Raw genomic sequence first — 14348 nt, 5'->3', positions numbered from 1 at the left:
GACACCAAGTTGAGAGAAGAAAAACTTGAGGCCGGATGTGAAGTCTATTACTATCGCTGCTTTGCGTTCGAAAGTCTCGATGCCTGCTGCGTAATAGAGACTGAAGTCACGAAGACAAAATGCGTCGTTATGAGGGTGGGATATTGGAGGGGTGTTGAGAGAAGGAATATCAAGATAAGCCGCCAGCTAGGAAGGCTCAGCCGCCTGACCAACACGACACGTCGCAGCGAGCGGCAACACAAGAGACGCTATTGGCGGCAGCCGTCTTGTTCATGCATGTCCATGCGCCCGAAGAATGAGACTACAGGATATAAGAAAACCAGGCGCAAGCACAGGTATCGATGGATTTAGCGCGCTTTTTTGGATATAAGAAGGCTGCGTGAACACGGGGAACCGAACAGAAGCTATTCTCAAACACCAGGGCTGAGCCTCGCGCCAAACACGAAGCACAGCGAACGCGAGAATTTCGATGCTATTGGCGGGAAGTACCTTTCCCAGGCCAGGGGCACGACACGTGATATGATTACCACGTCGGAAACAGGCCACGTTCCACACCAGCGCTCGCCTTATTCTAGAAATTGTCGCCTGTCTGCCAAACTCGTCCCATAGTAAAATTGCCATCTAGTCGAGGTAAAGGTCTGGCTTCTCTTGTGAATGGTCGCACACAATCTCCAGCATTGGCCGTGTAATACTTCCCGGTCTACCTGCTCGGATAAAAACGCGCTCTGGTGTCACCGAATTGCCGTAGGTTACTGAGAATGGTAGACAGAACGTGGGCTTCATCCAGCCACATCAGCAACCTGGGCCGTACTTAGTAATTTGTCCAAGATCATATCTCGGATGAACTCTTGAGTAGAAGGGGCTGGAGGGTCGGAGCCGTTGTGCCTTCGTCTTGTGGTGAGGGCAGTAAAAATAACATGGTCTTGCTCGAAGCGGCCAAAGCGGACTGGAAAGTATCGGCAGAATGAGTGTCAACGAGATGTATTATTACAGGAGCTGTATATAGGTATTCGTATTGTTAGATATCTTACGGTTCTTTCATGACGTTCAGAGTTAATCTACTGGTGACGCGCGCTGTCGCACGCCGTGGCCCTGAAACGAAACAACCGTAAGTTGAATGATAATATGAAAGTCGAACGATGAGTTTTGATATCGCACCGGAAAAGTATAACATACATCCGCTAGGATCAGCCAATTATATATATCTCGGGTGACGTAGTAAATGTGGCGTAGGGTGTGATGATTGGACGAGAATGTAAGGCTATAATACATTAACAAAGTCTATTTATAAACTCAAATTGAATTAAGAAGAGGGGAGTATGTATAAAAAAGGAGATAAATAAGCATTTTGTCGGACTCTAGGCGGTGACCATAAAGTCGTGGTTATACACACAAGACGATAGTGTGCATAAGGATTGGTAAATACTCAATATAGTGTCTGAATATAGTTATGAGTCTATCGGTCGTGCGCACTTCTATGAAGGAGAAGTACCACGATTGTGGAAGAGTACCACTGATCTAGAAGAGAGATCACAAAGGATGATAAACTTGATTCAATTTAACTAGGAAACATAGCAGTATTTATATCACAAGAAACATAGCAAAGGATTACATGATAAATCAACAGAATCAGAGTGTTGAGAGTCTCTTGCTTAGGTAGGCAATCATATGCGAGATCGTTGAGGATCAATCTGCTAGATCTTTATAGAAGAAGATCTATATGTAGAGAGGGGAGTGGGTCCTTCGTCATGTGACCCCACAACATCCATATATTGACACATTTTTACATAAGTAAGCCTGAAGAAACGTAAACCACAAAATAGAGTCCGATTACAGACAGTTTGATAGTTCACGCGATATATAAGGCCGTTATAAGGGTGAATCTACCTTCGAAAATCTACGGCTTCTCTTGGGTAGAGGACCCCGAAGGAATATATCAGCCGACGACCTGTCTTCTAGGTGTATCAGTATATTAGTAGTTATATCCTTAAGGGTGACATCGTCGTAGTGTTTAGATTCTATTAGAAGGGGCGTCTTAGTAGAGGAATAGGACTAGTGGTTATCGTCTTGCGGTTAGGAATCAGAGCTAATAGTTAGTATTCGTGGTCTCTTTGTTAGAGTTATTAGGTTAGCACGACTATTCTATCTATCTATATACTTCTACTTTCCTACTAATAACGTAGGAGTCACCGGAGCCGTCGTAATAGAGCCGGGATTTAGAATAAAATAAACGTTATCCACGCCTATTACTAGTCGAGGCGTATTAGCAGTGATACCGAAAATTCTCCCCGTGATAAATATACGGGACTACGTAGAAAGAACGGGGAATTTTGTCTAACGGTTTCCGTTCCTAAAGTAAATAGAAACTATAAATATCGTAGATACCTTATTTAAGGGATCGTAGACATTAGTCTCGAGGTCGTAATATAATAGAGTACGTCCGTTATTTAACTATCCCCCTCCGATTCGGACTATCCCTAGTAGGCTAACTATAGGGAGAGCGGCCTCTAGGTAGTATATATTATACGTATAAGAATCGGAATAATCGCCCGGGTAACTAAGGAAGCCTTTAGCGGTGAGGAAATAAGGCTAGCTTTGTTATTTATATCTTACTAGTTAACTTTATAGGCGTGTAAAACTAGATATAGAGCCCTATCTAGGTCGACAGAAGTCAAGAATAAGCCCTAAGTATAGATAAATTTATTAGATTCGTAGGATTAACGGTTACCCGGTAAGGTAAAGAAATATATAGTAGTCGGAACCTTATTTAATTTAATATTATCCGAGTAGAGATTCGTTTAAAAGGGAAGATATATAGACGCCTCGATTTATAGAGTAAGTCCCTACTCTAGTCGAGACGGGTTAGGTCCTACGCTATTTATAAAGTCTCTTAAGTGGAGAATAGCTAGGGAGTTACTCTAAGATAGCATAAGGACGGTATTAGCGAAAATCAAAAGTTTACGGGTAATATAGAGGTTTAATATAAGACGTTCCTATATAGAGGAAATATATATCGAGAACACTACTAGCGTATAGAGGCAACGATTTAATATAAGCTTCTAAATAAGTGAAAAGACCTATAGTATCTTAATATCGTATCCTCGTTATAAGGTATCTAGGCAAGAAAAGTATATAAAAGAAGAAGCGTACCGGCTATTATTAAAGTACGAGAGACTTATGAAAAAGGTAGTACCGATATATTTAGTGACTATAGTGCACTAGACTAAGTTTTAAGTTACACTCAATTTAGCAGAAATAAATAAGTTATAAAACTTTACCGGACTAATATAGGGTTAATATGCGTAAGTAGAAGGGAGTTATAATATTAACGGTATTAGGTTAATAAATCGGATTATTATAATAAATTATACGGGACGCTTAATATAGGTGATATAATATTAAGGACCTAGATAGTGAGGTTAGCTTCTTTCCTTTAATAGGAAATAATAAACGACGTCGTGTATCGTGGAGTATCGATAGCTATAGCTAGATAGATCGTAGCGTAGTTAAGGTTACGGAAGATAATAACCTAAATCCGATAGGAGCGATTTAGGTTATAAAGTTTAAAACTCTACTTAAGTTCGTGCTAAACCCTAGAAATACCCTACCTAAGTAGTAGTCTAAAGTATATAAGTGATTAGAACTTATAAACAAAACCTAAAATCTAGCGAAGTTAAAGTTTCGTTATAGTTTCGTAGTGTAAGATTTAATTAGATAAGCATAGATACAAAGTATATAAAATTCGACTATAATAGAATATAACGTTCTATGGTAGAAGTTTCCTACTAAGTAGTAATTATCTCTTTTTGTCACGGGCCAGTGCCCGATATAGGTCACGTGTATCACGAGACCTTAGCATATTAACGTGGGGAACGTACGGGATAAACTTCTTCTCCTTAAGCTTTTTGTAAATAGCATGTTAGCCTAGTTAGATTGAATCAAGTCTTACTTTAGCCCTTCACATACAAAAAGCTTCCTTCTACACCTAGAAGTATCATTGGTTATTGGAAAGTCCTAGGAAAACGACCTAGGCACTTATTAGAAATACCCCTGAATCCCTAGCGATTTAGCGACGAACACCTATTAGAACGGAATCCTCGCGTATAAACTCTTAGCGCTCGAGACGTATTAGAAAGCCCTAGAAGACCTGTCGGACTCTAGGCGGTGACCATAAAGTCGTGATTATACACACAAGACGATAGTGTGCATAAGGATTGGTAAATACTCAATGTGGTATCTGAATACACGGTTATGAGTCTATCGGTCGTGCGTACTAACAGAAGTACCACGATTGTGGAAGAGTACCACCGATCTAGAAGAGAGATCAAAAGGGATGATAAACTTGATTCAATTTAACTAAGTAACATAGCAGTATTTATATCACAAGAAACATAGCAAAAGGTCACATAATAAATCAATAGAATCAGAGTGTTGAGAGTCTCTTGCTTAGGTAGGCAATCATATGCGAGATCGTTAAGGATCAATCTGTTAGATCTTTATAGAAGAAGATCTATATGTAGAGAGGGGTTATATAAGTAGGTCCTTCGTTATGTGACCCCACAATATCCACATGTTAACACACCCCCTTAGTTCTCGATGTGTGATAAGAATAAGAGTAAAGTGAGAACTGAATGAGAGAAAAGAGAATAACTAGCTAGGAGGTGGTATCTCCATGCCTAGTTGTTTGATGAATTCGACATGCTTCTGCCTAGGTAGGTACTTAGTAAGACCGTCTGCGGGTATATCGGTGGTTTTGACCCATTGGATAGATAGGCGCTTTGCCTGCACCTCTTGACGAATCTATAGGCGGTTAATATCCACGTGACGAAGTTTGGTCTGAAAGACTGATTTCTCGCGATTTAATAGGTCAACGGTTTGCTTGTTATCGCAATTTAACACTTCTTGCTGTTCAGTGTTGAATTCGATGAATTCGAATAGGCGTTTAACCCAGTATAGCTACTTAGCTGCATGTAATATAGCTAGTAATTTAGCTTCTGTGGTTAACGTGGTAATCGTCTTCTGCTTGCGAGATTTCCACTCGATTAGACCACTAAATAATGAGAAGATAAAACCTTCTGATGACTTCCTATCAAGATTATCGGTAAAGCTTGCATCGGACGAAGTAGTGAAGATCTGGCTATCTAATTGGCTGCCACTAAAGCAGATCGCGAGGTCTTTCGTGCTATATAGGTAGGAAATCAGATAGTCTACTGTAGCTAGGTACTTCTCATTATAGCGTGTGAGCGATTTAGCTAGTAGCTGATTAGCGAAAGCGGTGTCCGGTCGTGTCTAAACGGCGGGGAAAAGGGTTAAACCACACTTCTGCTAGTATAGTTTAATAGTTAATGGGTTGATTTGACTAGTGATCGGATCAAGACGTTGATTGCTAACTAGTGGTGTATTAGGCGGTTTTCTGCCTAGGAGGTTGAATTTAGTAGCAATCTTTTCAATATAGGCTAATTGGTTTAGCTAGGTCTTTCGTCGCTGTCGGTCGCGTATAACTCGAATACCGATGAATTGGGTAAGTTCGCTATAGTCCTTCATCTCGAAGCGTTATGAGAGAAGTTACTTTATCTAGTGAGCGTGTAAGCTCTCACTCTTGTGGTATATAGCCAGGAAATCGTCCACAAATACCATAATAACTATGCGATTATCAGTGTAAAGCGCAGGGTCTTTAGGACAGGATTTAAAGCCTAGTGAGAGAAGTATCTCTTTCACGTTATCTTCCCATCTCTTACTAGCGATTCGAAGACTATATACTGCCTTATGTAGGCGAAGGACCTTAGTCTTTCGTCCTAAACCTAGTGGGTACTAGCAGTATACTTCTTCTTTAAGATCGCTATTTAGGAAAGCGTTGACTGTATCTATCTGAAAGGTCTCTAGGTCAAAATGCGTGATGATCGCTATAAGCGTGCGAAAGGTCCTAGTAGCAAGCGTGCTAGTGCGTGGATCCTGGTCGTCAGGTTTCTGTGTATCTCCGCGTACGCATAGACGCGCTTTGAAGCGTGTGAGGTATCCTGATTCGTCAGATTTATAGTCAAAGACCCATCTCATTGGTATGAGCTGGTGGCGTGGGCAATCTGATTGGTTAAGATCTTTGCAATTCGATTGGTGTGTGTATCTGACGAGATCTTTGTTAATAGGTTCGAACGCGTGTATATCCAGAAGCTTATTGAATTCGATTAGCATAGCTTGTCGGAATTAGCTTTCAAAAGGATGGCTGGTCAATTAGTGGTAACCAGATGGTGGTGGTGGAATCGTTGATATTAAGACCTTTGGTTAATGAGATTGGTCTGTTAAGAAAGCTTAGAAATAGGTTATGAGGGATAAGTAAGGGCGTTTTCTCTCACTTTCGTCGTCGGTTGAATCGGAATCTGATCGTGGGCGTTTAGTTGGTATATTGAGAGGTTCATATCTAGAAGGGTCGAAGTTTGTATTGTTAATTAAGACGAAAGGGACTATATCTTCTGGTTCTGATTCGCTAGATCTTATCGATTCGTCCGATTTCGGTTTAAGCGGCGGTGTGATTGGTTAATCTCCAAGGATTTCGTCTGTTGGTATAGGTATGGTATGATCGAAAGTAGTACTACTATCACCCCCGAGATCTTGCTGCACCGGGTGGTTGAATAGGATATCTATATCCTCAAGGATTTGATTGATCTCTTCGTCGTTAAGAGTATCAATTTGTTGAGATAGATTGGTTTCCTCATAGATTTGGATGCGTTAATTAGGTAGCGAAGGATTATAGGGTTCTTCCTCGTTGAATTGGACGTCTCGTGCACGAATTACACGTCGTTTGGTAGGTATCTAGATGCGCCAGATGTTATAGGCTTCATAACCTACTAGATAGCCGATAGCAGCACGTGGTGCTAGCTTAGCTAGTCTAGGTAGCTTAGTAATGCGTACATAAGCTTTATATCCAAAGATTCGAATATGTGAGAGATCTAGCTTTGCCTGTAGCTAATGTGGTGCGTTTTCACCGAGGTAGGTAGCAAGCGCTTCGTGTGGGGATTGCCAGTTTAGTGTGCGGTGAGGTAGGCGGTTTTGTATATAGACGGCAGTTCTAGCTGCTTCGTGCCAGAGATAGCTTGGTAGGTTTGAATCGATAATCATCTGCCTAGCCATCTTTGAAATCAATGCACCATATCGCTTAGCGTAGCCGTTTTGGTTAGGTTGGTAGGGCGGTGTAGTTTCTAGATAGATACCACGTGATTGTGCTTCTTGGTCGAAGAATTCAGATAGAGATCTCTCGTCATCTAAATGGATGGTAAGGACGCGTAGGTTGAATTGGTGTTGTACGAAATCGATCTGGTCGCAGAGAGATTGTGTTGAATCTGCCTTAGTAGATAGATCTTCCGCTAGTTAGTATTTAGTGACGGGGTCAACAGAGTGAGACAGATAGATTGTTTTGCTAAGTGATAGTTCAAAGTGTATGAGATCCTAATGCAGAGATTCGAAAGGGCGATTATACTGCATAGGTTATCGAGAGATTTGACGATGCGAATTAGCCAGTTTGCATATCTCGCAGTGGTTGATAGGCGAAGATATATCTTTAATGGTGATGCCTAATGAGTGCTCTGGTAGATGAGATAGGACGTCCTTGCTAACGTGTCCTAGTCGTCTATGCCATAGGTCGATTGTCCTATCTAGCTGCTTCTTGGTGTGTAAAGAAGATAGGGCAACCTTGCTGAATTGCTCAGTGATAGGTGTAACTTGATCGTGTGAGACAGAAGTAAGAGATAAGTGAGAGGTCGGTGAAATATGAGCGTGGTTAGCAGTAGGTCGGTCAGTGGTTGAATTGTCCCATCGAATTTGGTAGATGCCTGATTTCGCGTTGAGCTTGCAGATAGGTCTTCCGTCCTTCTCTTCTAGTAGGCAATCCTTGCCATTTAGATAGATGCCTACGCTAGCAGCTCTTTCTGCAGAGATTAGGTTGATGTGGAATCCAGGATAATAGGCAACTTGTTTCAAAGGGAAAGTGGTTCCATCAAGAGATTCTGATGGTTTAACAGACAGTTCGCCATAACTAAGGATAGTAGTTTCGGTGTTTCCAACCATGACAGAGGACATAACGGGCCTATAGTTTGATAGTAGGTCCCTATTATTCGTGACATGAATTGATGCTCCGGTATTATAGCACCAGGTATCGTTCTTCTTGGTAGGAATCCTGATTGTGCTCATCGTAACACTATCTTCCTCTCGAAAGAGAGTCTCGACCTGTTGTTTTGGTATATAGGTAGAGAAAGCGTCTCTAGCGGTTGAATTAGCTAAATTAGCTAAACTAGTCGAATTAGTCGAATTGGTCGAATTAGGCGAACTAGTTAAATTAGCCGGTTGGTAACGTCGAATTGCACGTTGATAGGCTATCTTGAATCCTCTAGATTCATCGCATCGCTTTTCAAATCGCTCTTGGACCTCTGGGTCAGGTTGCCACCCCCTAGGTCTTGCCTTAGGATTCATATAGCGACACGTCTCAAAATCGTGGTTACCAGAGTTAGGTATACCCCCACAAGGGCACTTCCTTCTTCTAGTTGATTGTGTAGGTCCTTCTTCGTCTGATTCGTCAGGTTGACGTCCTTAGTAGGTTGTATAGGCGATAGGTCGTCTTCTACCACTGCTAATTAGTGTGGTAGGTTATCGGTACTAGTCGACGAATTAATTAACCAGTTCGGTCAGGGTAGGTTTCTTTAGACCCTGTAGGATCGTATTATACCAGAAGGTATAGAATCCTTAGTCGCTAGGTTGAATTGTCTCTAGGAAATCGTATACTAGAGATAGATGGTCTTGGAAGTAGGCAATTGCTACTTTCTCGCCTTCCGATTGGCTAATTAGCCATTTCTGACCCTATATAGGTAGTTGAGACAATTTGGTTGGTGGAGCTTATCGTTTTAGCTTATCCTAATCGCGTAGGATTTGACGATTCTTCGATTGGTCGGATAGGGCAAAGGTAGCACGTAGTTTCACTATAGCTTCGTGTGCTAATAGGCCATTAACGATTTGACGTCCTTCTAGTATAAGCGAGGATCGGATGCCTTGCTTAAGAGATTCGATAGATCGAAGATATCGAAGGTAGTCTGATCTTAACGATTCGTATTTACTTAGCAGTATCTTATAGATAGCCAATTAGTCAGACGTAAGGTCGATGAGCCTGAGTAGCTGTTTAGGAAGATTAGATATATATGTGTTGGTCGGGTTTCTGATCACATCAGAGATTTGTGGTTTAACTAGTTCCTGAGGCGGCGTAATCGGTGTGGATTGGTCCGGATCGGTATATTTCCACACATTATTAGCTAGTGCGTGGTCTTTGACCGCAGTGATCCATGGAACCCAGTATACGTGAGATTTTAGTGGGTAGTGAAGCCAGGTAGCTTGTAGAGTAGTTGAATCCATCGCTTCTGTGTGAGAAGTAAAGCGAGAGTGAGAGTAAAGTAAGAGAAGATTGAATTGAATTAGTTAAGTAGTTAGAGCAGAGGCGTCGGGCTCATAACTGTCGGACTCTAGGCGGTGACCATAAAGTCGTGATTATACACATAAGACGATAGTATATATAAGGATTAGTAAATACTCAATGTAGTATCTGAATACACGGTTATAAGTCTATCGGTCGTGCGTACTAACAGAAGTACCACGATTGTGGAAGAGTACCACCGATCTAGAAGAGAGATCAAAAGGGATAATAAACTTGATTCAATTTAACTAAGTAACATAGCAGTATTTATATCACAAGAAACATAGCAAAAGGTCACATGATAAATCAACAGAATCAGAGTGTTGAGAGTCTCTTGCTTAGGTAGGCAATTATATACGAGATCGTTGAGGATCAATCTGTTAGATCTTTATAGAAGAAGATCTATATGTAGAGAGGGGTTATATGAGTGGGTCCTTCGTCATGTGACCCCACAACATCCACATGTTGACAAGACCTTAATTCCTAGGTATATTAGATTATTAGCATATTGGAAGCGGAAGGTAGACGAAAAGCGACCGAAGTATTACCGGCACGCTATATAACCCCTGATAGCTATATAGCACTAGGAATCGACGAGCCCTCCTGGGTAGGCGTAAACGCTACTGTAATAGATAGCATAGACCTAGGCTATGTAGAATAAAGAACGGGAGTAGACATTGACATCTCCCATGGGACTAGTAAAAATTTAGTCCCACTCCCACGGGACCATGACCTTAGTCCCATCAATCCCACGGGACAAAGTCTCTTAGTTCGCCCATGGGAGTCCCGTGGGACTCCCATGAGTCCCGCCAAGCTCATATTTTTGCATAATTTTCCCGAATAGGATGGATAAAATGATGATTCATCCGAATTTTCACTGTTATTAAACAGTGTTTTGGTATACTACTTTAACATCTCCCTAAACTCAGCTATATTCCTAGGAAATTTTATGAAATCTAATTGTATATAGCTAATTAGGTATTAGAAATTAAAGATTCCTATCTTTTTTAAAATAATTCAATCACTGGATGGTTATTTTAGAAGATATAGCGGTAGATGAAGTATATGGAGTAGGAAATATATATTCTATGCAAGTACCGCAGCACCATCCCTAACGAGATCTCTTTGTTTAATACGAATGCTGCTCTATTTAAAAAAAGCTAGCTAATTAGAAGTGTTTATAGTTATATACGCTATCTAATCTCCATCTTATATTCAAAACTAGTAGGTATGTAATATAAGAGGGTGCAGAAATAGCAGTTTGAAATATAGGTGAAATATTTTTTATCTAATTTGAAAGTCGGGGGGCGTGGTCTGACCGAAAATCGATGGGACTACAAGGTCCCATGGGATTTCCCATGGAAGTATGGGAGTTTCCCACGGGATTAACCAATCGGAAGAGTGCCTACTATGGGTCTCCTTATCAACCATGATAGATCAACTGCATCTTTCAGCTGAATTCACCCTGGTTATTATTGAATTCCTCCGGTCGCAACTACCAATTCGCCATAAGGTAAGTCCTTTCTCTTTCGATTCCCCTAGCTACACACTCTACTCTTCTTCAACTATGTCTCAATTCAGCCAATTTTCTGACGCTGGGCCTTCCTCTCTCTATCAGAGTGATCCTATAGACCCCCTTACCGATATCGAATTAGATGATAGCTCTTTCATAGCAGGGAGCTCATCTTATCAACGAACTCAATATCCTACGCTATCCTCTGAGTTTACACCTCCTCTTGCTCTTCCTTCTACCCTTGAGCGGTTTGGTTCTGATCGGAAGAAGTCCTGGGTAAAATATACCGAAATGAATAAAAACGACTTTGTGATCTGGTGGTTACAGACTGAGGCTGCGACAACGACAGGATCACGTCAAAAGAAGATGCGATGGGATACAAAGCACTCCGCTGAGATCTGGCAGCATTTTGACCAAGTGGCCAACTATATCACCGGCGAGGCAATGGTTATGTGCCGAAGATGTGGAAAAACCATTCCACACCCAGGGCGAACTGCGAACGGGACTAATTCTATGAATCGCCACTTCATGGCTGGAACATGCATTCAAGCTGCAAATAATACAGCAAGGCAGAAGACACTACACCAATCAATCGAATATATGGTAATACAAACATTCCACTAGTTAACTCCAGTAAACTAATAATCTACTCTTCTAATCTAGGCCGAAAACACATCACGTTCGAAGCCATCTTTCAGTGAGGAGCAATGGAAACGATGTCAGGTCAGATTTATCACTAAATCAAACCTTCCTTTTCAAATCCTTGCGCATGAAGGCCTTGCAGACCTTATATCAATGGCTCGGCTAGCCACGTCAAACCCTACACTCCTTACCCCTCGAACTGCTCGACGTCGTCTTCGAAAGATCGTGCAAGAAGATCAGCATCGTATCCTATCAGACCTCCCACCAAATGCGAAGCTTTCAATTGCTCTTGATTGTTGGACATCTCCCTTTCAACAGGCCTTTATGGCAATTACTGGTTACTTCCTCGACCAAAACTGGAAGTACCGGGAGATCCTTCTTGGCTTTGAACCCTTACATGGAAAGCACTCCGGTGTTAATCTAAGCCAGGTTCTATTCGACTGTCTACAAGAGCATCAGATTATAGATCGGGTGCTTGCTGTTACGACTGATAACGCATCGAATAACGACACTCTAGTTGGTAGCATACAGACGTCAATGCAAGCCCTAGATCTTCCAAACCATATACCAATTGTCCGAATTCCTTGCTTAGCGCATGTTATCCAACTCAGCCTAAAGGATCTCCTCACGATGATGAAGCTCAACCCAAAGAACGATGGCATAGATCGGCAGTGGTCAGCTGAACAGGATACGTCCCTGAAACACCTTCGAAAGCGAGGTATTATCTATACTCTTGCAAAAGTAAGTCTTACCTTATATCTATCAGTTGATCTTATCTTATAGAGATCTATCTACTTATTAATATTAGGTCCGTGGCCTAGCTATAGGTGTCAACGCTAGTTCTCAGCGCCGAGAAGCGTTTTTGAACCTTCAAAGTAAAGAACCAAAGCTTCTCCCTATCCAGGATGTCAAAACGCGGTGGAATTCAACATTCCTTATGCTTCAGCGCGCTAAGCGGCTCTCAAAGGCGTATGATGAGTACTGCAGTGAGCATAACTATCCTCAGTTTAAACTAAACACGGAAGAGTGGCGGCAAGTTGACTACCTTCTTTGTATCACTCAACCCTTTCATCAGTGGACCACGGCTATCTCTAAGATCAAAGATGTTACAATCCATCAGATCTTTAGAATCTACAACAAGCTGTTTGACCATTTTGACTTTTCCATCAGCCAACTGAAGCGGAAACGGGTTCCTTGGAAGGCAACTATGCGTGGGGCGCTCGAAGCAGGCCGTCAAAAGCTCTCTGACTATTATAGCCAGACTGACGCTCATGGTAATCTCTATGCAATTGGCACTATCCTTGCGCCGCGGTACAAGCTGCAATTCTTCTCGAAGCGTGAATGGTCCGATAACAACTACCAATGGCGTAAGACCTACCGAGGCTACATGGAAAAATACCTCGAGCCCTACCAACAGCGCCAAAAGGAGACAGAGCAGTCACAGTTCAGCCGACCCTCTACCCAGCAGAAGGATGATATTGAACTGCTCTTGGATGATGATAACCCTTCCGAGCCCTCTCAGTCCCAAGAGAAACGGACTGGCCCTGTATTTGACGATGAGCTTACACATTATCTTAATAGTGGTATATTTCTTCCATTCGAATATCCGCTGATTTTTCATTCTAACGTTTCTTTAATAGGCACATTGAACAAGAATCCCTATGACTTCTGGCGGGAGCATGAGCATCAATATCCTACACTCGCAAGCATGGCACGCGATGTATTTACTATCCCTGCTAGCGGGGCTGGTGTGGAGCGTCTTTTTAACTCTGCTCGCGACGTGTGCCACTATCGACGGGGTCGTCTTAGCGAGACCGCTATACAAGACCTTATGATGTATCGCTGTATCTCCGAATTTGATCTTGATACAACAGATCTTACAGGTGAATCCGATAAGGAGGAAGAGCCTACCGCCGAAGAGAGACAGCAAGCAGCGCTACGAAGAGAGGCAAAACTAGGCCAGTTTACCCCGGTTCCAATCAGTGACAATGAAGAGGATGAGGATGAAGACGAAGATGAAGACGAAGATGAAGATGAAGCTGAAGGTGAAGATGAGAGTGAAGATAAGATATATAAGGTAAACTCCGTTCCTTTCGACGCCTATATACCATCCGCTACATCCCAACGTAGCCAGCGAGCTCTGGGAAGGAGACGAAAGAGTGTGGATTCCTATGGGGAAGAAGATAAGACTGAACCTCAACTACCCCCTTTGCCACAGGATAAGGAGGGCTATAGTCAAATGCGGACGTCTGGAAGGACAAGGAAACGTCCAAGAAATTTAGATGACTACGACGTAACATACGAATAAACTTACATTTCCTATCTTTTATTGAATCTCTATCGAGGATCTATAGAGCTATCTAGAGTAATATAGTAAGTGCAATACTTAAAAATACTAGGAAAAGCGCACAATTTATGCAAGTGGCAGGATTTTAACTGTTTGCACTGTTTACAGTCCCGTGGGAAGTCCCATACTCCCATGGGAGTCCCACGGCCCTTCTAGTCCCGCCCATGGGACTAAAGCTTAGTCCCAACTCCCGTCCATGGCGGGAAGTCCCAGGTCCCACGGTGGGAGTCCCGTGGGAGATGTCAATGTCTAAACGGGAGCGGTACTACTAATAGGAAGCTGCTTAAGAAGAACGGATACGTCGCCTAGAAGTAATACTAGAGCGCTAAGTCTCACTGGCTATAACGATAACCGCGACGAACGAAGGATAGGCGACACTAGCGCGATCGGCTACCGAA

At 42.2% G+C, this 14348-nt stretch overlaps 1 protein-coding gene across 1 annotated transcript; it reads left to right on the top strand.

Annotated features, from left to right (window-relative positions):
* Positions 1 to 11015: 11015 nt before the first annotated feature.
* On the top strand, positions 11016 to 13911 carry N7496_010610 (uncharacterized protein; the record flags this gene model as incomplete). Its single annotated transcript, XM_056703523.1, has 3 exons — positions 11016 to 11564; positions 11625 to 12344; positions 12412 to 13911. 3 exons carry the CDS (start codon positions 11016 to 11018, stop codon positions 13909 to 13911), a joined length of 2769 nt encoding a protein of 922 aa, XP_056552523.1.
* Between the last annotated feature and the right edge of the window lie 437 nt (positions 13912 to 14348).

This window comes from Penicillium cataractarum (genome assembly GCF_028827025.1).
Source record: "Penicillium cataractarum strain IBT 29864 chromosome Unknown utg000008l, whole genome shotgun sequence".
NCBI lineage: Eukaryota > Fungi > Ascomycota > Eurotiomycetes > Eurotiales > Aspergillaceae > Penicillium > Penicillium cataractarum.
This window is presented reverse-complemented; position numbering and strand designations above follow the sequence as displayed.